The 25,810-nt window shown below is 31.1% G+C and overlaps 3 protein-coding genes across 6 annotated transcripts; 1 reads left to right on the forward strand and 2 right to left on the reverse strand.

Moving 5' to 3' along the window:
* Window positions 1-108: 108 nt before the first annotated feature.
* LOC141682633 (uncharacterized) lies at window positions 109-2,408 on the reverse strand. Its single transcript, XM_074487338.1, has one exon. It carries the CDS (start codon window positions 2,137-2,139, stop codon window positions 376-378), a length of 1,764 nt encoding a protein of 587 aa, XP_074343439.1. The 5' UTR covers window positions 2,140-2,408; the 3' UTR covers window positions 109-375.
* Window positions 2,409-4,907: 2,499 nt separating this feature from the next.
* LOC141683948 (uncharacterized) lies at window positions 4,908-14,513 on the reverse strand. 2 transcript variants are annotated; one of them, XM_074488762.1, is made up of 10 exons: window positions 14,022-14,513; window positions 10,582-10,816; window positions 10,261-10,344; window positions 9,962-10,131; window positions 9,052-9,194; window positions 8,767-8,944; window positions 8,102-8,684; window positions 7,290-7,402; window positions 5,683-5,926; window positions 4,908-5,244 (listed from the first exon to the last, which is right to left on the reverse strand). In XM_074488762.1, exons 1-10 carry the CDS (start codon window positions 14,201-14,203, stop codon window positions 5,020-5,022), a joined length of 2,157 nt encoding a protein of 718 aa, XP_074344863.1. In that variant the 5' UTR covers window positions 14,204-14,513; the 3' UTR covers window positions 4,908-5,019. The 2 variants fall into 2 exon arrangements, with proteins under 2 accessions (XP_074344863.1, XP_074344862.1); XM_074488761.1 differs by having other exon boundaries at window positions 10,261-10,350; window positions 14,022-14,512.
* Window positions 14,514-16,469: 1,956 nt separating this feature from the next.
* LOC141687174 (uncharacterized) lies at window positions 16,470-18,312 on the forward strand. 3 transcript variants are annotated; one of them, XM_074492362.1, is made up of 2 exons: window positions 16,470-17,613; window positions 18,021-18,312. In XM_074492362.1, the coding sequence occupies exon 1, from the start codon at window positions 16,532-16,534 to the stop codon at window positions 17,564-17,566; it is 1,035 nt and encodes a 344-aa protein (XP_074348463.1). In that variant the 5' UTR covers window positions 16,470-16,531; the 3' UTR covers window positions 17,567-17,613; window positions 18,021-18,312. The 3 variants fall into 3 exon arrangements, with proteins under 3 accessions (XP_074348463.1, XP_074348461.1, XP_074348462.1); XM_074492360.1 differs by lacking the exon at window positions 18,021-18,312 and adding an exon at window positions 17,688-17,929; XM_074492361.1 differs by lacking the exon at window positions 18,021-18,312 and adding an exon at window positions 17,713-17,929.
* The last annotated feature ends 7,498 nt before the right edge of the window (window positions 18,313-25,810 follow it).

The raw sequence follows: 25,810 nt of genomic DNA on the forward strand, positions 1-25,810 counted from the left end.
AATGTTTGTGCAACTGTTTTTCAGTGATCATGTATAATACCATTTCGAAATGAATGTATGTGTTTGTGTCTGAGTTATGAAATGCAGACCATTTTACAAAGTGTTTTGTGTTTGATGTACTCATGATGTATCATTTCAGAGTGAATGTTTATTAAACAGATCATTTACCTCCGTGAGCTGTAAGAAGCTGAACCTCACCAGATATAAATTACAAGTAAAATCATATACATTTGAATTATTTATTCATTTTCATTGATAAGTAATGAAAAAAATGAAGCATATGCCTGATAGACTCTCTCAATCTTAGAATGCTCAAACGAGGTGATGAATGAGCATTGGTTTTACTTTATTCGAATGAGCCAGCATTCTGTTGGCTCATCTCTCGTTGTCCATCCCCTTGCATGGTGGTAATGGCTTGCCGCATAAGCACAGATTGTGTCCATAAGCAGTTGAAGGGAATGCATTAAAAGGTCTTCCTTGTGGAATCATACCACATAGTTTGTTTGCCCTGAAGTTTGCATGCCTTAGCTTCTCGATGTCTAGTAGGCTTAAAGGGATTTTTCCTACAAGTTTATTGATGGACAGGTCTAGCCATTGCAGCTTGAACAACAACCCTAAGCTTGTAGGTATTGTGCCAGTTACTTGATTTCTTGAAATGTCTAGCCTTTCAAGTGTAGCTAGGTTTGAGATAGAGTCCGGAATCTGGCCAGTAATCTTGTTGCTTCCTACGTTGAGCAATGTCAAACTTGAGCCTTCGGAGAATTCTGGAATACTACCTGAAATGTAATTGTTTGACAAGTCCATAGCTTGCATGAAGTTGCTTGTCCTGTTCAAGATACCTGAAAGAGAACCAAATAGTTGATTGGAATGGAGATCAAGAGACGCAAGTCCTGTTGGCAGCGTGATTGTAGAAAGGTCAGACTTCAATTGGTTATTTGATAGCTTGGCCTTCTGCAAACTGGACATTTTTGAGAAGAAATCTGATATCCCATTAGTGAAATGGTTATCAGAGAGATCAACGGAGTTCAAGGAATTTGGTTTTGCGAAAACTGGTAGGGTTCCAATGAGGTTGCATCCAGCTAAATGGACATCGGAGAGTTCTCTGCTTCTAATCCATTCTGGAACTGTCCCCAAATTTAGGTGGTTGTAAGATAGATCTATGGACAACAAAGAAGGGATACCTTTTGAGAATGCATCAGGCAAAGGATTTGAAAGTGCATTTCTTGATAGGTTGAGGTGCCATAGGTTTTGTAACTGTGACAAGGTGTCTGGAATTTGACCACTGAGCTGGTTCATGCTCAGCGACAAACTGGTAAGAGACTTAAGATGTCCTATCTCAGATGGGATACTTCCAGCTAATTGATTTTGGCTTAAGGACATATCCGAAAGACTTGCTAGACTGCCCAAAGAAATGGGAATCCCCCCTGATATTTGATTATTGGACAAGTCCAGAAATGTCAGATTTTTGAACTGGCCTACAAAATCTGGGATGAACCCGGATAAGGAATTGTGGCTAAGATCAAGATACTGTAAACTAAAAAGATTTTTTAAGCTGATTGGGATAGGACCTTGAAGGTGATTTCTGGCTACTGTAAGCTGAACAAGGTTTCTAAAATTCCCAAATGTTGGAGGAATAGGACCAGTTAAATGGTTGCCACTTAATGAAAGCGCCTTGAGAAAAGGCAAGTTACCTAAACTTGAAGGAATGCTACCCTCAAGTACATTGTCTTCTAAATGTAGTTGTGTGAGACGGGTAAGACTCGAAAAGCTCTGAGGAATGTTTCCTGCAATTCTTTTCATCCCACTGATTATCATCACTTCCAAGAACCTTAAATTGCCAAGAGAAGGAGATAGAGTGCCCTTCATGAAAACACCAGTGTCCCCATCAGCTGGCCTTTGTAACACCACTTGTGTCACTCTCCCTGTTCTTGGATTGCATTGAATACCTTCCCAGCCTCCATCACAACAATCCATGCCTACCCAAGAAGCTAACATCCCAGTAGTGTCCTTATAGATTCTGGCCTTAAAAGCAAGAAGTGCACCTCTGTCAGCCCCTGAGCAAATAGGTGGTGCTTGTAGAGAAAGTTGAAAAAGTGAAAAAATGACCAACAACTTGAAAACCCATGTCACAATCTGCATTTTGGGAAATGGGTATGAGTTTTCTTGAAAAGATATCAGAAATAATTTGAGCAACAGAGATCTGAAATGCAATCTGACAAGAGGAATAATTAACAAAAAAAATGAAGTACAAGTACTGAGTATGGTGTCAGAGAGTGTATAAAGAAATGAAGTAAAAAAGACAGAAAAAGAGAAATGTGTTTTTGGTCCTTCACTTGGACAAGAAGGTATAATGATGACAAAAGGTGGTGGACAAGTGTGTGTGTGTGTTTCAGAGAAGAAAAATGACATGTATTCAAACTTTGAGAGAGTGTTATTTATAGGAAGAGAGTTTAATAGTAAAGAGACGAAAATGGGGTGAATTTTATTAGATTCACATGGTGAAAATTTGGCCGTTTGATAAATCACGAGGACTGTAAATTTCAACTGAACGTTGGAGCGCTCAATACATTTCAAATTTACACCAACTTGTTTTGAAATGTACTACAGTTGTAATACACATTAGTATTAGTTGCTGGCAATGCATAGACTATTGGTCCAGGCCTTTAATACTTGGCCATCATATATATTTGATCTTTACAGCAATCAGATGTTAATTTTATGGCTGTTTTAATTGATTCTGACATGGGTTTGGGGCTTCATATTTCATTGTCAAGTGTATAAACATTGGCCTTTTAAGCCTAAAAGAGTGCACTAGCAATGAAGCATCATCATTAGTGGTGTAGTCCTGTTGTTTTCAATAAGGAGAGTTGTTGATAATTATGGTGTTCTTTTCCTTCTTAAATTATTCTTACTAGTTACAAATAATCATTACATCCGAAAAAACTAGACTAAATAAAATTTATATTCTGTTGAATTGTTTTTATCATAATCTCTTGTGTAAAGAGTTACAATATTCTCAAAGTCATCATTGTTTAATCAACTTTAGATTAGATATACTTTTTGTATTAGCTTAGGAGCATTAAGGCCTTGGCTGAATAACAGTAAATTACAGCAGTGCAGTGAAGTGATTGATATGTTAGGTTACTTAACCTTGATTTAACGAATTTGTTTGTCGGCTTTACAAGTAGAAATGATTAAGCTAAACAGGTTGATTTATACTGTATAATAGTTGAATCAATTCAGAAATGATTAAAACAAACCAACTATATAACAATTGTATTATTATACTTTAGTTATTATCATCGTTGTAAAACTGCTAAAGAATCTTGCTTTTAGGTTGATGACTTGGAGTCTTCCAAGAATGAACCTATTGAATAATGTTTGTTTATGCCTTGATTTCAAACAGGTTTACTAATTCATCTGAATTAGTACGAAATCAAGCCAAGAATCAAGATGTAATAGTTTCAACTTAACACGTAAAGTACAAACATCTGGAATTTGTTTTCTTACTCTTAAAACAGTCTAAAATATGCAGTTGCAGTACTCAATATTGTAAAACTTTGATCGCCATCTAAAAGGAAATTTGTAACAGGGTCTGGATCATATATAATTCATAGCTGTTTTTGGTCTAGCTTTCTACAGATAAGATAATAACTGGTTACTAATATGTGTGTATATATATATAGAAGTTGTTCAAATAAAAACTAGAAACTAAGTGCACGTTTAAAAAATTTTAAAATAAGTAACTTGTAACTTAAAATAAATAAGTGACAAGTGATAAGTAGATGAATTGGTTAATTTTACTTGTAAGTCAATTTTTTTTTATTTAAATGAACTAAAATAAATAATTTTTAAATAAAATTATCTTAATTCATGAATTTTAAATTAGATTAATATTTAAGAACATATTTTTTTAAAGTAAAGTTAATAAAAAGAAGAAAAATCAAAATAAGTTGAGAAAAAATATGTCGTTACTAACATTCAACTTATCAACTTATAAACTGTAAAATCAACTTATAAGCTGAGTCGACAAACACTCGTCGATAAGTTCGTGACTTATAAGTTCGGAACAAACAGCCTAACCTTAGGCCCATTAAAATTTAGGTCATCACCCACCATCCTCGCTTTTGTTACTTTTGTTAACCCAGTACTCTCATTTCTCAATAGCGCGACATAATACAAACAATATATATATAATACACATAACACTAATTAGCTGCTCCTTCATTTTTCTATTACCGATTCACCATAATTAAAGGTAAAATTACTAAATCTTTCGATTTACACAATTTGTTCACCCACTCTTGTGAGATTAAACCGAAATCACTATTTTATATTACACAAATTACTGAAATACCGGGTAAACGCTAAAATCACTAATTTCTTACAGAAATCACTAATATGTGCTATAAAAATCACAAATTTATATTGTAAAAATCACTAAAAATTGATACAGAATTCCTAAATATTAAACACAACCATTATAACACTATCGCCTATTTCACCGTCATCACGATCATAATATCAAACATAAATCACTAATTTTAACAATTAATACAATGATTATTATGTGTAGAGGCGATAAAGAAAAAGAAAAAAATTAGAGAACATAAAGGGAGTAATAAATGGAGAGGAACGAATATAGGTGGTAATGGCGATGAGAGGATGATGGTGATGTTGGAGGCGAAGGTGAAGATGATGGCGGTGGTAGGAGTGGGGTAATGAGCTTAGTTGAAGTATGTAGTTTTGGGGAAGAGTCTGATTGAGTACAACGAATTGAAAGGAAGGTGGGTTCGATAGTACTAAACAAAGGTGTTTTTAGTTTTTATTTTAAAGTTAGTTTCTATTTAATCATTTACATACATATATATATATATATACACACAAACACTTGACTTCACTACAAATTTGGAAATCAAAATCATCTTAATATATACATCTGAAACATACTATGGTTTTAGGGTTCGTATAGGGAGAAATTCACATTACAGTTACAAATGTCTGCAGGAGTAGTGTCGTTTACTTTTTTTTCTTGTCATCAGGTTTAATCAGCTGAACCGGAGCTGCAGGTATACTGTACCACCACTCCCTCATGCGTCTCATCCATCGATCACTGCTTTCTTTCCTCAAGGGCATTTCCCTTGTAAATGCCTCTTGGAAAGCCATCAACATCAGATATTTTACAGGCACAAATGCAAATGCCACTGCCATGATGACTAGCACTAAGGCAGTTTTTTCTGTTGCCTAAAAGAAGCCAGATTAAGCAGCAAAATAAAAAAAGGGTGAGAATTGGAAACTAAACACCAAAATAAAGGTTAAAATTAAGCCGGACGATAAATGAAAAGTTAGCATCAAGTCAAATCAATTTCAGACAGTTGTGTCTAATTCTAAAATTCATCTATGATTAAGTCAGCATTTGCAAAGATTTTTGGGAAGTCTGAAAAATTATTCTCCTAGAAGATTTGACGTACAGGAAGTATTGATAAATCATCTACGGTGAAAGAACTCAGCACCTCCAGATTCATAAAAATGGTTTGTTTCTTCTTTAAGAAATTGGAAATAAGGCAGAGATAAACTTCTCAGATCACCACAATTTCGTGAAAGTTCAGATCTTATTACAAGTGTACTTCAGAAACACTAAATTGACGGATATATTATGATCAAGTCTGATTTGATGAATACCTGTGGAATTGCAGCGAAAAGAAGTGCTCTAACTTTAAGAAGAAATATGTTTCCACCTTGAATTAAAGCTTCAACTTGAGATATGGCTTCCTGCAAAGCCAGCAACTGCTCTACTGCATTTTGACTAGGGGGAGCTTTAATTTTAAAAGCTTCCAAAGGTTTCCCTCTGTTGGCATAGGTATGCCAACTCATCATAACTGCAAGAAATATAAAGATCGATGGCAGTATATACTTTATCCATCCCCTGTAAACCATAGAACATTGTTTAGGACTCCACTCTTATCAGCATTCTCAAAAATTGGAGAAATAAGCAATACAATGAACCACTGAAGTCGTTTTATAGTGTATCAACCACAAAAGGATTAAAAAAAAGACAAATTATAGTATTTCCAATAAAACTATCATGCATATGTTCTGTTACAACAGGTGGTTGACTGAGTTCCAAGAGATAAAAAACTTCACTGGTATGGTACCTCATTTTTTATAATTACTAGAACAGAACAAAAGTAACATTTATACTATCTATACTTATATTATAATAGACGAAACATTAAAAGTTTGGTAGTCGGTCGGTACTTGCTGAAATTACTTTATTACCCTTATGACTTTATTACCCTTCTTTATAAATTTTAATAAACGCTTATAAATTGTATGTATATCTCAATCCAATAAGACTTTTACTTGCATATGACATGCTATCAGCAAAGTTCTCCCTCTTCCTCAGCAGTCTGTTTTTGTTATTAAGAACAAAAACCTCCGTCACATTCGCGCAGTTACAAGAATAAGGGTTTAGGTTTACAAAAACAAAAATATTTATCTTCTATTTATTGCTTTAAAACAAAACTTTATACGCTAAAAATTTATAGTCACGTAAATCAATTTGACAGAATTCGTTTTCAAGAAAAAGTATGATAGTTTATTCTTTACCAATTTTTGGTAACCTATTTATTTACCAGTTTTTTGGTATTTCGTTATTTAGCTTAATTACTTTTATATTAGTTATTTAATTACCCTAATTTTATTATTTTATATGTATTTATATTATGTTAAAAATTAAATCAAAAATAATATATTGTTCAGTACAATGAGTCAAGCATGATTAGATATAATAATAAATATTATTATATAAATTAGTTCAAAGTTTGATATTTATTAACAACTAAAATAATTAAAGATTCAAAATATATGATCAATTTAATTGGGCCGGATATATATTTTTCAGAACCTATTATTGTGTTAGTTTATGAAATTATTTATCTTAGAACCTAATTATTATAAATAACTACTATAATATAATGAAAGATATATTGATATATTAGCTATACTTATTTTGACATGATTTCTCTCAAAATAAATATAAACAAAAATAATAAAATAACAATGGTATGAAACAACCGTGCATCGCACGAGTTTTAAGCTAGTATTTTCAATATATTACTACATGTATTCAACTACTTCAATATACTGCTTATAAGTGCAAAAAGTGTAAATAAATATGAAGAATGAGCCTTAGTTTAGACCAGGTATGGTTCAAATTATTGTACTAACAGTTAATACTTAATAAAGTATAAACAGTAGAAAAGAAAGAGATGTCCCCAAAAAGTTACCCAAGTATGATGTAGCTTATCAACACCAGAAATACAGTTGATTTTGAAGGGTCTTCCCATGAAGCAAGTCTCTGAAGACAATTGAACAATTCAAGAAGTGGGAAAATCAATTCCTGCAGAAACAAACAAATGGCATTTTACACTAAGAAAACACGGAAAATTTTCAACTCTATTCTGTATCGCATATCATTTGGACATAAGTAAGATTTCACTGAAATTTTCACTAAGTTAACTTGAACAAGAATAACTATCAACACTTCCCCATATAAGCATGGAATGAGAACTCTTGCAAGTGCCTATTTGCATCTTATATTCATATATGACAAGAAATTAGCAATCCAGTGCTACCATCCAAAATTAAGATAGAAAAATATATAGTAACAACACACAGAGGCACAGAGACAATTGGCATATCAGGATTAGCTAAATCTATCTACATATATTTGTTTACTATCGAGTGATTACTGTCAGGGGTTCAACTGTAGCAGAATAGAGGCTTCTTCCTTGGATTTGGCCGCAGATTTACTTCAACATACTCCAACTAAAAAAAGTACCAAACGATTACAGGGCTTGTGACAACCAGAATGAAGCACACATACTCGTATATTTTTGTGCACCATGGCTAGAAACATGCACAGTTACACTGAGCTATTAATATCAGCTATGCCTTTAATTCCTGGTTTCACTACTTAATAGTTAAATTAATCACAAACTAACAACAAACACTGTCTAATAAGGAAGCAGAAACAAAAGTAAAAATTTTGGGTGCTCAACAACGAAATCAAATAAAAGATTAATGACAAAGTGATTACCTTCATGACAGCTAGATTGGTATCGATCCCCTCCACTTTCACTTGGTCAACTGTTTCTCTTGCAGCTTCAGCCCTTCCTATGTCCTGTTTTGACTGCTTAACTGCCATTTCTAGAGGATTTATCTCACCAACGCAAACATCTCCAACATGCTGCAGTTCTTCTGTATCCATATCAAACTCGTTTCGTGTAATTTCATGTCTACAAAGTGTCAAATGTAAGATTGGGTATCTTATTTGCCTTGGAGATCTGACTGAATCAGGTTTAGAGGAACTTGCATTCAACAGAGACAGACGACTTGAAAGAGTTTGTAAGATTGTATATCCTCCAGGAAGGCTTTCAGCCAAATTAAAACAGAGCAAGGTCTTGTAGCTGGATGGAAAGTTCTGAAATGCTTCTTTCACTGCACGATAGCGAAGAATACCTAGTGCTGCTCTTGCAAGTGCTTCTGACAGCTGAATCTGTTTAAGATTATACTTTCTTATAAATTTATGGGCATTCAGGATTTCTAAACAGATATCCAACCAATAGTCCCGCCTTGAATTGCCTTTGAATTCAGTAAATTCAAAATAAACAGGCTCTGTACTGTATAAGATTGTCACAACTAGACATCAGAATGTGTACAAATTATAATAATTCAGGCATATATTGCAATTACAAAACATACATTGATGTAGACTTGTACATAACAGCTTTATCATACAGACGAGCACCCAATGGTCCAGTTAGATCAGGCTTTATAACCTGCTTCAAATCCAGGGCCAAATCAAATTTCACAGGTTTATCATATATTCCTACTCCTAGAGACTCGAAGTACAAAGCATGACTTGTCAATGTCAGACGTCCTGCCAAAAAGAAGAAATATTGTAGCCAAGTCAGTATCCAGTTATAACAAGAGGATGTATCAAGTCTAAAGAGTGACTTCAGATTATATAGAAGGGACAGTAAATACCAGGCCATCCAGAGATCCCAATATGCTGAAAAATTGGTTGGGTTGGAACAGTACCGTCAATATCTAATATAATTTCACCCTCAGTAAGCTGAAGGGTGGATACCAACGAAGATGTATTTGCACTGGCGGTAGATTTGAACACCCTGCAGTAAATATGTCAATGACATATAATTATAAAATCATATAGGATAACTTCAAGTCAAATGATTTGCTCTCGTTTACCCTCCATTTAGTTGTTTGACACAAGAAGAGCTAAATTATGACGACTAATTTTGGTTAGAAGTTTAAGGGATTAGATTATTTCTACGCATGAGTGTCATGTCATCTCTCTGCCAATCATAATTCACTTCAGATTGAACTCGTTGGATGATACTTATTGTCTCAAGTAGCAGCTCAAGCTACTTTTACGCATATTGTTATGTGTCCACAACAATCTGATGAGCCATATACTAAGAAAGCATCGACATAAATGAACAATGTAAACACATGTTTTTCATGAATTTGCCATTTTTCAGATATGAACAGCCAGTTAGCCAAAAAAAACTTATCAAATTCAACATTTCACAGTTAGCTCAACAGTTCAGAAGAAACATGAACATGTACCCTTTAACATGCCTTTAACAAAATAACAACCAATGCACAAATTCAGGAATCCCGTATATGAACGATTAAGTAGTGCTTCTAGTCAATCACATAAAATCAAGTGCATATTAAGATATTTCATTTATTATCAAGGGAAGCCATCAGCAACATGCCAAGTTATGACCTTATTTAATGGATGAAATTTTACCAGTACATGTGTTTAGTTTAGGTTACTAGTGACTGTGAGGATAGAAGTTGGAACAACATGTCCAACTCCAACAAGAATATCTTATACCCAAAATTTTAAAGAATTTGTATACATCCTTACTTTTCCAGGCTGCGAAGGTACTTGTCATAGATAAGAAAATGAAGTTTATGGCCTGAAGATGTAGTCAGCGCATCAAAGAGATTGTGAACAGTGATGACATCTGCAACAATTGTACAGGCAGGAGCAATCCGTGCAAAAGCCTCCTGCCCCACAGTTTTTTTGTCATCAACCTGAGAAGGCAGAAGGTCATTAGAACTACTTTAACTAAATAAGAGACTCATAAGTCAAAATAATGATGACTGGTCACTCAACTTAAAACAGATAATGAATACATTTCCCTACAGATATGAATTGAGAACCTGAACAGCCATATTTGTGGAATTAGAATAGAAGAGTGACCACCCCTCATCCTCTGCTTCGTGGTTACTGCTAGAAGCAGTTTCCTGTAGCTTCCAAACGGATAAATAAAAGAATAAATATAACAGTGTTTAGATCACATTCACTTATTGTTACTATTCTTAAAAATTGAACAAGCAAATTTATAACAATGATTCAGGTTGTAATGAATGATTGAGAAATGCTAACTTATATAATATGATCTGCTAGCGATGGCATAATGCCTGGCAAGCTGATTGTGCTGAGAAGTCATAGATTAATATAGCAGGTAGGTGTGGTCTTACAATGTCTATTTGTTCATCTGTAGCACTTGGGACATCCCATGCAAGCATCATGTCAAATGTTAAGCGGCGAAAATCCTTGTCAGCCAAATAATTTGGGCGCCTAGTCATCACGTGCAGTGCTTGGTACGAACAGAATTCTACTAAACTTCTAGCATATATCAATGATTCCTTGACAATATCAGGGTGCTCGGTGTCAAAACAGTGCTGCAAGTCTTCAGTTGGTTTTTGAAGGATCCTGCAATGCAGCAGATTCCAGAATTGTATATTTATAAAAATTAGGGATATAATAGTTCAAAAACCATAGCCATGATTTAGTTTTTAGTAGTTTTTAAAATCTTTTCGGCTCTTTAATATTTGCGAATAAATCATGTATATGATTTGTTTAACTATATGAGTTTAGTAAAGCTTCAATTAGGGTACAGTTATAGTTAGCTTAAGAATGTCTTAATCCCAAAATAGCAAGGTAGAAAATGAGTTCAAGTGAAAGAACAAGGATTTTGACCAATAATAGTAGGAAATACATGGATTTTAAAAAAAAAAAAATTAAAAGTTTAACAACTTTTCTCGGGCCTTCAATTTTACATTTAAAGCTATTGGACTATTGATGCAGGACAGATTTATTAAACTGGGAATAAGTAATGAATTGTAAGAATCCCAAGAATAAAATCGATATTATTCCCAAAAAATTGTATAATCAAAACTAATTAATATGTGGGGGTTAACAATGTTTATACAGTAAAACCTCTATACAGTAATATCCTAGGGAGCGAGAAAAAATATTATTATAGAGAGGTTATTCTTAAGAAGAGCTTAATATATAAATTTTTAATATTAATTAAAAAATTTCATTACACCAACTCGATGAATTTCAATAAGTATCTCGAACATCTTGATGAGCAGCAGTGGTTTAGGGTTTAACTGAAGAAAAAATTATTGCAGGAATCGGGCAAGAAGCCCAAGATGATAACTAGAGGACGATAGTTTAGAAAACGAAAAGGTTTTGAGTCAATAGGTTTCAAATATACTCGAAAAAAATGAAATTATTTTGGATACAACATAATGGTGATTGTGGTGATGAATTATTATGGACACACAAATTAAAGGATGCAATATTGACCCGAACGACTAAGCAATTATTACAAAATTATATATATATAGAAGATTATATTTATTGAATATTGTAAAAAAATTATATTTATTGAATATATATATATATTGTAAAAAAATTAGCATCTTTATTCTTATATAGAAGAAAATTAATAAAGGATGAACTTTAAAATAGTACAGAATATTACAATGTAGAGTTTGTTCTTAATTATAACCTGCCCAAGTTGCGACTGTAATTTTTTATTACAATACAGAGGTTATTACTATATAGAGTATTACTATGCGGAGGTATAGTGTATAAGGAATAGAAACCCTAATAATATAACCTAATGGACTAAGACCCGTAAACAATTGGGCTTTATTATAAATAAACTACTTAATTAATAAACTCCTAGTCCCACATATAAAACATATAATTAATGCATTATTTATCTCTAAACTACATACAAACAACTAATTATTAACATACTTAAAATTCTTTGGTTATTTTGTCAAAAAGGGTCAAGAGTACCACCCCAATCACGACATAAAAATATTAGGAGAACAAAGTGTCAAACTTCAAGGTTAAAACAATATGTAAAGAAAAGAGGGTCCAGAAAACTATTGTAATAGAGAAAGGCAAGTGAATCATATGAATTGTTTCAGCTTGCCATGTCCATTAGCATATATTATATACTTTTATCTCGAGATGCATTTCATATTAAAGGGAAAGCAATCTCAATTTTTACCTAATCCTGCCTTTCCTTCATAATAAATACATAACCCACGTGTGTAAGCATGGTTATCAAAAGTGCGTTTTAAACGCAGGAAAGCTCACATGTTGGCCTTCGCTTATATAAAGCCCAGAACAAAGGCAAAACCCCCGCTTAAAAACACTTTATGCACCTAAAGCGCAGAAAAGTTGTAAGAAAAAGCGGGCTTTTGTGTACATGTGTGTTTTAATCAAATTTGAACTTAAATTTACAGAAGGTGGCCTAGCATTTTACATTATTGGCTCTTTTCTAAATCCCATCACAAAACAGCAGGAATTCTGGTCCATTGCTAGGCAGCTAATTGACGAGATCAAGGATGAGGATGTTCAGTATGAGAATGAGGAACAAGAGAATGACTTTCTGGAGATAAGAGTCTTGATCCCAATTCTGATGAAGCATGGGACTATTTTGGGGATAAAGAAGATGTTGACGGACAACTTCAAATTTTATCCACTTCTTAATATCTTTTAATAACATGAAACATTGACCTAGTTCTTTCTTTTGAGGTTATAGTTATTAATTGGCATGTCTAACTTACCGAGACTCCTCAATTTTGCCCTCATACGCGTGTCAATCGGACATGACATGGGCGTGGGTATGGAATCTGAGTCGGATCCTTCATATGGAAACCGGACACTTTAAACTTATGAAATCTAGTTTAAAATGATTTACAAGGCCTCAAACCAACTTAATCCTCTTAATTCTAGGGAGGGATGTCTATAAATTACTATTTTCATATTATCCTTTTGATTTATCTTATAAACATGACAAACAATCATATATATGTTTACTTTATGTGGTAGATGACACGATTTTACAAATGTTATGTATAAAAGTAGGCTATAATTTCGCTAATGTGAAGGTTATATGCCAAATCCCCGCACCCCTGTCCAATTGTGGATCCATATCCAAGAATCCAATTTTTTTCAAAACTAAGAGTCTGACACTTGGATCTTGGATCTGCACCCGTATCCGACATCCGTACCCGAGTCCTGGTAACTTAGATGTCTAGTGTTGACACGTATCTTAACATATAAAACAATACACTTGTATAATACGCTTCTTTTACAAAAGCCTGCGCTTAGTTTTGCGTTAAGCTACAAAAGCTCGCACTTATCTTTGCACTCTGCGTTTAAGCTACAAAAGACCCCTCCTGCTTCGCTACATTTTTTATTTTAATAACACCGGGAGGAAGGATTTTAAAAATAGAGCATAAAAAGATGATAGAAGTTGCCAAAAAATTGAGTTGCAACTACAGAAGAAAATAACAGGTGAATGACCAAGAGAAGCATTTACCAAAATCATTGAAATGTTTTATAAAATGATAAGCATTAGATAATGTATATACAGTGCTTCAGTGCAAAAATGTTAGAAACATTGCAATAGTACTATCAGACAAAAAAATTCCATCTAATATACATTTTCTACCATATATAATAATAAGGACTTTTCAACATAAGCAAGCATTTATTTAGCAAAAAAAAAACATTAGCAAGCATTTATAACTACACACATTTATAAATAGGGAGAGAGGGGGAGGGAGAGATATAGGGAGAGAGGGAGGGAGGGAGGGAGGGATACTTGGAGCAGCGAGAGATGACAGAATTGGCAAGAGGGGACAAAAGGGGTAGGGGTATAGAGAAGGCAGCATCAGCAGCAGCGCCAGAAATGACATCTGGGTTCTTGAAAAACATTGATTTTATTAACGCAAACCCATCAATCTTGCTACTTGGGATCTTTCTTGGAGATGTAATGCTATCCATTATAGAGATCTTAACTCAATTGTGATGGGTATCTCAATTAGGTATTGCAGATGGGTCTGAGAAAGTCTATACTCATCTATCTTTTTGCATATTAAACAAGTGAGGGGGAAGTTTATACTCGAATATTTATATGTATGACTCGATACAGGAGAGAATGAGTAACGATGGGTTTAGTGGTTCTTGAAAATCCAAGTGGGTTATAATTCAGATTATTATGATATGATTTGTGTTGGAAACTTGTCGATTGCGATTTGGTGGAAAATTATGACGGGGAAATTTTTCTAAAAAAAATATTGAAGAATGAAAAATGTCTCATTTGAAAAGGAAGGTTGTTTTGTTAAATGAATGCTTAAATACCACAATTTTGGAATAAAATATTATTCGATACATTTTTCCCTTTTCTTCCCTGAACTATGGGTAGAAATTTACAGAAGTTTGGAATGATGAGATTGAACTATTGAAGCAGGGAATTTTATTGGTATTCATTTCAGATTAGATTTTAGCAGACTTTTTAAAATTTAAATTGGATACATTCAGATTTTAAAATACATTTTGTAATATTTATTGAATATCATCAGATTTTAAAAAATTTCTTAAAATCTAAATTGAATACCTCTTAATTTCAAAAATCCAAAAAAATCCCTTAAAATCTTGATTAAAATCTTGATTGAATACACCCCTCTGAGTTTTGAAAAATAAAATAATGATATTTGTCGAAAAGAGGTGAGATATGGGACGGGATTTCGAGTTGAATCATCAACGTGGATATCTAATAAATAAGTCGGAGTTCAACGAACCCAATATTTTATATAATTCTATTCATTTAATAGACAATTTGATTTAGTTTATTTGCGAGTTAAATGTGACAGTTTTAAATAAGTAAATCAAAGTTAATTTTCGAACTCAGCAAGTTAAAAATAAATTAAAATTTGACTAATATTTATATTAATAAAATATAAATATATTTGTATATATATAATTTGAAATCAAATTCTAGTTAAGACACATACTATGCTCAGCTTATTTGATTAAATAACAAGTTAGATTTGGCTCGTATACCGAGCTTAATCAGGTATTACATGTTCGAATAATTTGATTCGAATAATAGTTTTAGAGAAAATTTTATTTTCAGAACTTATTTTTTTATTGTCAAAACTAAAAAATATAAAAAAATTGAATTACCCTAGTATTGATTTTTAATTCAATTTTTTAAGGGTTGTTTATATGATTAGGGGGCAGTTTTATTTTTTTATCATATTCTTACTCTGAAAATTAAAAATAATTTCTGAAAATAGTATTTTTCTAGTTTTAATAAGAGTTATAGCTCACGTGATAATAGAACTATTAGCTAAAAAATCAACTATTTTTTTTATTTTTTACAATTTAATCAACCAACTTATTTTTTTCATAAATAAATCCACCCCTTTTTTACAAAATTATGAAAATATAAACTATATTTAATTATATTTCTTTAAGTATATGTTTTCATAGACAATATATGTACACACTTACCAATATTTTAATATAAAAAATTGCATCTAGAATTATTAATTAATAAGTTCATCATAAAATATATTTATTAATTTTATAAACTTTATTAAATTTATTAGTTTAGATTAATTAAATTAGATGTACAATCTTATTATTCATAAAATAATTTATTTATATGCTAAGATATTTGTCTATTTTTTATCTACATTAATATCGGACTATTAGTAACTTCCTTTACAAATTTAATTCAATTTTTTTATAATTTATAAGAGTTACCTGTATTTTCGTGGGAAAAAATAAGATGATTGAATAAAGTGCAAAAAAAATAAATTGATTAGTTTTTTTTTGCGAGTAGCTCCATGATAACATAACTATTTTAATATAAAATATAGTATTATTGACTTAATTATGGTTTTTTTAAATACCTAAGGGTTTATTAGTTTAGATTTTTAAGAAGAAAGATAAAATTTTAAAAAAAATTACAAAATTACAAAATTTTCAAAAAATCCTGAAAATTATGATCTGTTTTTTCAAAAAATAAATACTCGTAAAATCATGATTTATAACTATATTTGTAATTTGTAACTGAATGAAACAATCAAGAGGAAAATGCAATATTAGAATTTACTATTTAAAATCATTACATAATAATTTAAATTAAATGTAATAAAATATAACTTTAATTTTTTTTTTCTGAGAAACTAATTAAATTAATATTTAATTCATTATTGGTGCAAAGTGCAAACTATATTTTTACGAATATTTCAGAAAACAATCGACCATTCATAAACCCTAATTTTGTCAGAACTACAGGCCCCAGCTCTTTCTATATCCCCCATGGCTTCTCTAGCTAAAATCTCTCCATCCTCAACAACCTCCATCTCCAAGAAACCTCTGTTGGATCTCACCACTGTTCAAAAAGCTATTAAAGCCCTTCTCCAATGGAAAAAAACACAAAAGCCCAAATCTTTAACTGACCCACAAGACCAATTAGATGATGATTATATCTATCTTCTTGTAACTCTCAAGAAAATCCCAAGAAAAGATCATAGAGTCAGTTTTAAGATACCCCTTGTTCACCCTCTTCTAGATTCTTTGTTATTTAAAGAGGTTTGTCTTATAATTGATGATAGACCCAAGTCAAATCCTAAGTTTAAGACCAATGTTGAGGTTGCTAATAAGATTATCAAGAATGAGGACTTACCCGTGTCGAAAGTTTTGAAATTTTCGACTTTGAAGAGTGAGTATAAGTCTTTTGAGGCCAAAAAGAAGTTGTATGAGGAGTTTGATGTGTTTTTTGTTGATAAGAGGGTGGAGAAGTTGATTCCAGGGGTTCTTGGGAAGGTCTTTTATGGGAGTAAGAAGAAGGTTCCGGTGGCGGTGAATTTAGGGAAATGTAGTTGGAAGGAAGAAATTGAGAGGGGGAGTAGGAGTGTGATGTTGAAGTTGAGTGGAGGGACTTGTAGTTTGGTGAAAGTTGGAAAAGATTCGATGGAGAAGGATGAGATTTTTGAGAATGTTGTTAAGGTGATTGAGGAAGTTGTTGAGGTTGTTCCGAGGAAGTGGGCTGGTGTGAGATCATTTCATTTGAAGTTTACTGAGTCTTTGGCAATGCCAATATATCAGGCATTGGTTAATGGGAAGTTGGGAGTTGATGGGAAGAAGGCGAATGTGGAGGTTAAGGAAGGGAGGAAAGGTGAGGAGAAGATTGCAGAAAAGGTTCGATCTTTGAAGAGTGTTGGGATTGTGGATGATGATGAGGAAAGGGAGGGTAAAAAATTGGGTTCAGCAGAGATTGTGGGAAAGAAGAGAAAGGATAAAGACTCGATGATGAGTGGCAACAAGAGGGTAAAGATTGGTCTGCAAGGGTAGAGGAAGATCAACCATTCTAAAGGAAACAAAAACTAATCCAAAAGATGGTAACTTTTCTTGTAGTTGTACTTTTACTAGAAGCTCATATTTGGAACATAGAGGTTGATAATTTTATTGCTAGGGAATTGCTTTGTTGTTTGCTATAGGCGCATCTAGCATGGCATATCAGATTGACAAAGTAGGAGTCTTCAAAATCCTTGCACTGTGATCGGTATTATTTACATTTTACTTGAAGCTGGAACAGAAGTTGTTTTAAATTATTGTTTCTTAAATCCTTTGTTCCGATACCTTAAAGCTTTGTTCAGATTACTTGAAGCTTTAATACTATCCCCTTGGCCATGAATTTTGGTTTTTAATAGTTAATATCATGAATTATTAGATTACTGTATAATGTTATGAGTTTTCAGTGCAGTCCTGCAGTATGGATTTATAGCAATTTTGATTTTTGATGTAGTGTTATGCTTCAGCTTATGCATAATTCTGGGGGTTTGCATCGAGTGTCTATCAGATGGATTTAGATTTTGACGAGATAGAACCTGTCATGGGTCGTGGGAGAGACTCCATGTTTACTTATGTTCATTTCAAAATCCTGAACAAGCCTGCTGTGAGCCTTACCTTCTCATTTTGGTGTACATATAGTGTGTGTAAGGGTGCATTTATATGTTTAGGGGTTGAAGGTACTGTGATGCAACCACAGTATCGAAACAGTATCGAAAATGCTCATTGTCAAACCGTTGGCATTCTATCTTCTGGATATATGTCGAGAACCAAGATTAGTTAAACAAACCAAGGCTAATTACCTCCTAACCAGTCATATCGGTATCACTCACCCTATTACCTAGTTGGAGAACTGCCTCCTGAGCAGTCATGTCAGTTTAACTCCTCCTTTTTAGTTGGAGAACTACCTCCTAACCAGTCATCGGTTTCACTATGCTATTTCCAGATTGAACATACCGGTTAACGCCTAATTGGATACTGGTTTCCACTACTTCCAAGTTGAACTGGTTTCCACTACTTCCAAGTTGAACGCACCACGTATCTCCTTAGATTATGTTTGTGTTACCTCGTTTACAAGCTTCTCTATTTTTCTCTGCCACTTTTAGAATAGCCAGAGAAGATAATTACTAGGCAATTAGCATACACAGCTCCAAGACCGCCCTGCATGCACCAACTATTGCTCAGTTTGCAACTGGCACACTATATAATAACTAACATAATAACCCGTGCGAAATTTTCTAGAGTTTTTTTATGCATCATGCAATTATAATGTTTGTAGAGATGTTTGTAGAGTAACTCCAATAATATCCTTATATAGTCTCTTGAGTCAAATTTTGAAGAAATGGAGATAAAATTTCTCTCCAACAAGCTCCATGTCCCCCTCTATAACATTAGGAGCTTCGAATGCTTCATCACTTTTAGGAGTGAATATCCTCTCCACTATTATTATATTATATTTTTCTTAACCGTTATTTTATATTTAATGAATGAACATAAACATGATAGTAAGTGTACGTTTAAAACGAAAAGATTGAACTTAATCTATAGAATGTCGTTAGTATGTTTAGAAAAAAAAGCGACAAATTAACATATATGTTGAATACAGAGTTGACCAAAATCTTGAATTTTATTTAAATAAACTATATGTACTGCTATATATTGTTACTTTTATTACTGAGTTTACTACTAACTTACAATTAACTTACTCAATTTAAAAAGATAAAAAAATATATAAGTGAAGTCAGAATGACTTGCAATCATAATATACAATAATGTAAAATTTACATTATTGTTAATATTATTAATATTAAGGGTGCACATGGGTTGACAAAACCGATCAAACCGACCCAACCCAACCCTATTTTCGGCCGATTAAACCGAACCGTTATAACCTGATATTAGGTTGGGTTAAAATATATCAACCCGATTTTAATGGGTTGGGTATGGGTTTTAAGTTATTTTTAACCAACTCAACCCGATTTTTTAATTTATTCATATAAATATATATTATGTACATCTTTATTCTATACTTCTTGTATTAATATGTTATTCAGTTTCAAACTAAATTTGTTGCATATCAATTATAGTCAATTATATAGTTTTTTTTATACACCATTAGAGACCCTTTGTACTTTTTTGTGTATAAAACACATTTTACTACAAATAAACCTAAGAGTTTAAAGTAGAGTAATGCTATGTATCTCGAAATATATCTAAAAAATGTTCTCGAATGACACATAACATGATCTTGTTTGTGAATTCGTATGTCTCCGTAAGTAGTTGCATACCAAAAATATATTTGCTATCAATTATTTATTTTAAATAACTTTTAACAAACCGTTCAACCCAACCCAAACTGAACCAAACCGATTAATAAAGGGTAGGGTTTGGTTGCATTTTTATATTTTATGAGTCGGGTTGTGAATTTTTAAACCGATTTAGATAGGCCGGGTTGCTAAAATGGCTCTAACCCGGCCAACCCGACCCATGTGCACCCTTAGTTAATATTAAAGTTGATTTTAATGAAAAATATTAGTTTTTGAAATTCAACGTATTTATGTATGGGAAAATGTTAGTTTTCTATTAAATGTTAGTTTTTTATTTACACTACTGTTAACAAAGTAAGATTAAGTTATATGTATGTGTGTGTTAGCATGTAAATTATTGTATATTACATCTCTTAGTAAATTATGATGGTTTCAATTATTTATATGCTAAATATCTTATTTATGTACATGTATAATCATTATTAACATCTAGTGAGATAATTGATTACTTAAATAACATGTATTTATAATTATGTAATAAATAAATTGCTATAATTTATATAAGGTATTCACATTATCACTGACAAACAGTCCATATCTGATTTTACGCAACCGGGTATTAATCATGGTTGTAACATAAAAATGAATTATATGTTTTTAAGACTTATTATTGATATTCATGATTTTTTCAAGAATTCGAAAGAAAAATTGTATTTATATCGTTATTTAAACCGTTTTTAAGTTTCTTTCATTACGACTCTAATAATTCTTCATATAATAATTTGATAACATTTTATACTATTCTTCTAAAATTAAAAAATTTCAGTTCGATAAAGTTTTATAAATATCAGTTGAACTGGTTAATTCCTTCAAATTATTGAACAATATATGTTTTTTTCCTTAAATAATATAAAATGCATTGAATCAAATGCTATAATATAGTATATATACCTTTTATTTGAATAATTCAAAATATTAAAATAATTCAAATATTTGTACAATATTATCTTGAATAATGAATATTGTTGATCTAAAATTTTTTTTTTTAAAGTTAGTTTTTTTAATAGTGAAAAATAAAAAATAAATCGATTTAATATATTATCGTAGTTTTAACAAATCTAGTGAGATCTTATTTCAAATTTCAAATATTCTTAAAATTGGGACAAATCCCAAAACTAATCAATTGACTTGATCCTATAGAGACCTCAAACACATTAGTTTATATTAACAAAATATATTTAAAAAAAATTTATATTATTGGTAAAATATTCTCGCTGAGCTTGTAATTTAAATTTACTGAACGTGGAATGTGACGATGTTTTTCGGTCGGGTCATGTAGTCAAATTTCGAGTATTTTTTGAACAATGGACCAAGTTCTGAAATGCATTGACTCATTATAATTCGAACTTATCTAAATATGTAGTACCAATATAGATTATTTATATATAAACGATTCTATTTTCAATATTTTTTTAAAAATATTTATGTACATTTTAATTACTTTTTATAATAAAAAATATGTTAAAAATATATGAGATATATTTTCAAACTAAAAAAATGATTAATAAATGAGATAATAATCCATTTATGTATTATGCGTAATTTTATATCTGCAATTCAATTCTTTAAAATTAACTATACAAATCTTCAACTAACTATTTTTTTTTGCGAAATTCAAGTAAGTATTTTTAAAATTAAATAAAATATTCATTTAGCACACATACATATTATATGTATGATAAAAAACACATGTGATAATATGGTGTAGTGGTAAGAGGCTGTATAGTTGAATGAAATAATTTGAGTTCGATTCACACAAACCACATTTTTTATATAAATATTAAAAACATGGCTAATTTAGTCTTTTTAATGAGACTTTTTAATCTCATGAAATTATACCTTTGTTCTCCTATTATATATAGAAGATATACATAGAAGAGATGAAGCCTGTATGTTTTTATTTCTAGTGCCTTTCCAAGAGTTTCTAAAGATTATGTTAAGGAACCGGTTACTCTAAAATCTCAAGGTATTAGAGAATGACCATTTCCAGGATCTTATATTATTCTAACACTCCCCTCACTCGAAAGCTCATTTATGTGTCAAAGAGTGGATCACGGGCGCCCATCTTTGGGGCATAAATTTGCCTTTCGTGTCCTTCATAAATTGTGAGAAATGTTGGGGGTGGCAGGGATCGAACCTGAGTCCTCTGCCAGCCTGAGCTCTGATACCATGTCAAGTAACCAGCTCATCTAAAACCTTAATATTTTAGAGAATGGCCCTTTCCGGCCTTAACATGATCTTATATTATTCTAACATATTACAATAGAAAAGTTTTAACTATAAATCTATTCCTCCAATTAAAAGTTTTAGAAGCAAAGTGGACATAAACTCGTGGTTATTTGTATCAACATACATTGTCCTTGATGAATTGAATTAAACTTGTTTTTACACGATAATAAAAATTAAAATTATCTCTTACTATATATTATATGTCAACCAAGGATAAATAGAGCCATTTTAATGGCCGTGAAATAATGATTTTGCCCTTTTCATTTTGAAAAATTATAAAAATATCATTCTTATACAATATTTATTAAAATCAAGTAGAATTGATGATTTTGCCCTTTTATTTTGAAAAATTATAAAAATGACATTCTTATACAATATTTATTAAAATCAAGTAGAATTGATGTATCAAATAGGAATCGAATCCTTTACCTCATGCTCACAAATTTCATGTCACTAACATCACGTTACATAACTTTTTGAGTGTAAACTAAAATTCTTATTAGATAAGTCATATCCTCTCCTTTTATCAAATTCTATTTTTTATTACTTTAACTTTTGACTGAACAAAATGTTATTTTGTACAATTATATAGTTGTAATGTAAATTTTATAGTTAGACAAACGCGCACGCATACACACACATATATACATCAATTATGTTGTAATTGTTATGATATATAAATATATATATTATATAAAATTAAAACTTTTTATACTTTTTTGTATTTGTTTTCAAAAAATCATAATTTCATTTAATTCAGTTTGACTTGTGTGCTTATCGGGTCAAAATATTCAGTTTAATCCAAAAATACTTAGAATGAGTAATCAGATCAAAAAAATCAAATATATTAAAAGTTAATTTTAAAAAGTAATTCATCATGCCATCTCCAAGTGCCATTTTAATGGTCGTGAAATCACGATTTTGACTTTTTATGTTAAAAAATATAAAATTGTCATACTTACACAATTTTTGTGATAAATAATTAGAATTGGTGTATCCAATAGAAATCGAACCCCCATACCTCCTACATAAAAATTTAATGTCAGTATCATTATGCTACATAACTTTTTAGTGCAAATTAAAATTCTTATTAGATAAGCAACATTCTCTTCTTTTATCAAATTCTATTTTTATTACTTTAACTTTTGAGTGAGTAAAATATTGGTTTATATTATTTATGTGAGTAAGTTTTTTAACTTTTTGTAGTTTTATTCTAAAATTTCATAAATGTCATCACTTTGTTATTTAAGTAAAAAATATATTGAAATTGTGTTGGTATCGAGAATCGAACTTTTGATTGAATTTTATTTTGGAATCATGGTGCTATAATGAATTTTTATTTTATTTTAAAAGTGTTGTGTAAAAAAATATATTTTGTTCTTTTTTTAATTTTAACATTTGAGAAAATTAAATTGTAGTTTATACAATTATATAGATGCAATTTAAATTTTGTAGTTAGACACACACACAGATATATATATCAATTATGTTTTAAAATATATTTTATAAAATTAAACATTTTTATACTTTTTTGGATTTGTTTTCAAAAAATCATAATTCCGTTTTATTCAATTTGACTTGTGTGCTTATAGAGTTAAAACTATTCAGTTTAATCTGGGAGTAATTGGAATGAGTCCTCAAATCTAAAAAAATTAAATATATTAAAATTTTAACTTTAAAAACTAATTCATCAGGTCATCTTCAAGCATTCCTCGATTTTAAAATAACTTTATCTTCGAATTTCACCTTTTTTTTTTACTTATATTGCCATTTCATCTCCAATCATTACTTCAAATTTTACTCTAAATCTACTTAATCATTATGTAAAGTAATTAAATAATTTTAAAATGCATAGAGAGTGGGACCTACATGATATAGAAATATGTGAGAGGGTTTATTATAAAACCAATGTCTTCGTATCTACAATGTAACTCCAAATTTGGAGTTACACGGTACTTTCCTTTATTCATAAAGATATGACAATTTATCATTGGAGCCCCGTAACTTCATATATAGAGTGAGAAATGAAGTAATATGGTATATAAAGATGTGATTGGAGATACCCTTGGTATGGATATGTATCATATAAAAATTTATATTTTATTTTTAAAGATGAAACCAGTCGAAATAGTATGCATTACTCTTATTTTTATTATTATTATATACATACTCCTAGATAACAGGAAAATATTAATTATAATTAATTACGGATGTAAAAATGTCAATTTTGTACAAAATTGGACATATATAAATTACACAGCGAGATGAGTAAGTAAATTTTGTAAGACTCTTAAATAATTAGGTAATTGTTTTGGTTCAATATTTTTTCCCCTTTGATTTATTTTGGACTTCTTAATATTTAATCCGAGTAGATACAAGTTTGACACGAGCTAGACTCAAAATCGGGTTTTATTCGACTAAAGAAAAATCAGCTCGTGAATAAGTTCAATTATGTGTACTCGGTCGACATATTGGCTTAAACGTTTGAATTTTAGAACAATGAATTGGATTAGTCGAGCAGTGACATAGAAAAATAAAATACAAATATTTGATTTAATATAAATAATATATTAAATGTAGTGCATTTTATTACTTGTTATTAAGTATATTTCTAACATAAGAAAATTAGTGCTGAAAGTTTAATTAAGTTAGACAATGTTCATTTTTACACCCTCATTTTGGAAAATTTATTTTTTATCATGATATTTTTCTTAGGTTACTTCCTTTTTTATTATCTTCAAAGAGAGACTGTTAGTTTTTTATTAGTTCTAAAATATTTTACACTCTTATTAATTTACCCAGTCAACCCAAGTGTTAAGAATTGAGAACTAAGACAAATTAGTAACGATTCTGCTCTCTTTTTTCCGCTCTTCATTTTTTTAAACTTAACGAAATAAATAGGGATGTGAATTAACGTCATCCCTCCTGACCCCGATCGATCCCAGCCTGTTCGGGTCAGGGATTTGGAGAAGTTCTCGAGGGCGGGCCTAACAACGAGGAAGGTTTTATAAAATTTCGGGGATCGAGCGGAATCTGGGATTAGTGTCTCCCTGCCCCATTTCCCCGACCCCGATTATATGTATATATTTATACATAATAACATATTTATATATTACATTAAATTAATTATTGATAAAATATATTTTATTCTTAAAATAATCTAAAATTTTGTTGGTCATTTTTTAACATTATAATTTAAAATATATGACTGATTTTTAATTTATCATTTCTTTATATTGTAAATCAATTTTAATATGATTCGATTTTAAAAATATGAGATATTGATCTTAAAAATATAAGATATATTACTGATGATTTTGTATAATACGAATTAGTAGATTATTTTTTTTAAAACTAAAATAAAAATACATGATTATTATTTTTAGTTATATCCAGAATTCCTGCAGGATTCCCCATTCGGGTGAGGATTGGAAAGGAATAGAATCTCCGTTCGGGGTGCAGGGTAGGTTCGGGGTTCAAATAGCACTTCCTGATCTCGAAGTGACCCGATGCATATCCCTATAAACAAAGTACAATTAATTTTGTTATAATTTACCAAAAATACCACTTTTTAGCAAAATATTTGCAAAAATACGGACGCGGGCTGCATATGAGGTTGCAACGGTTGCATATGAGGTTGATCCGTATTTTTGCAAATATTTTCTGCAACTTGGGTATTTATGAAAAAATC

Source organism: Apium graveolens, chromosome 9 (genome assembly GCF_009905375.1).
Source record: "Apium graveolens cultivar Ventura chromosome 9, ASM990537v1, whole genome shotgun sequence".
Classification (NCBI taxonomy): domain Eukaryota; kingdom Viridiplantae; phylum Streptophyta; class Magnoliopsida; order Apiales; family Apiaceae; genus Apium; species Apium graveolens.

What these genes read in the sequence shown, in the direction of transcription:
- LOC141682633 (XM_074487338.1), bottom strand. Translation starts at nt 2,139, where the DNA reads ATGCAGATTGTGACATGGGTTTTCAAGTTGTTGGTCATTTTTTCACTT.
- LOC141683948 (XM_074488761.1), bottom strand. Translation starts at nt 14,203, where the DNA reads ATGGATAGCATTACATCTCCAAGAAAGATCCCAAGTAGCAAGATTGAT. An exon ending in TACCTTCGCAGCCTGGAAAA is followed by an intron (nt 9,195 to 9,961) that starts GTAAGGATGTAT and finishes TATTTACTGCAG; the next exon opens with GGTGTTCAAATCTACCGCCA. An exon ending in ATGTACAAGTCTACATCAAT is followed by an intron (nt 8,685 to 8,766) that starts GTATGTTTTGTA and finishes AATCTTATACAG; the next exon opens with TACAGAGCCTGTTTATTTTG.
- LOC141687174 (XM_074492362.1), top strand. Translation starts at nt 16,532, where the DNA reads ATGGCTTCTCTAGCTAAAATCTCTCCATCCTCAACAACCTCCATCTCC.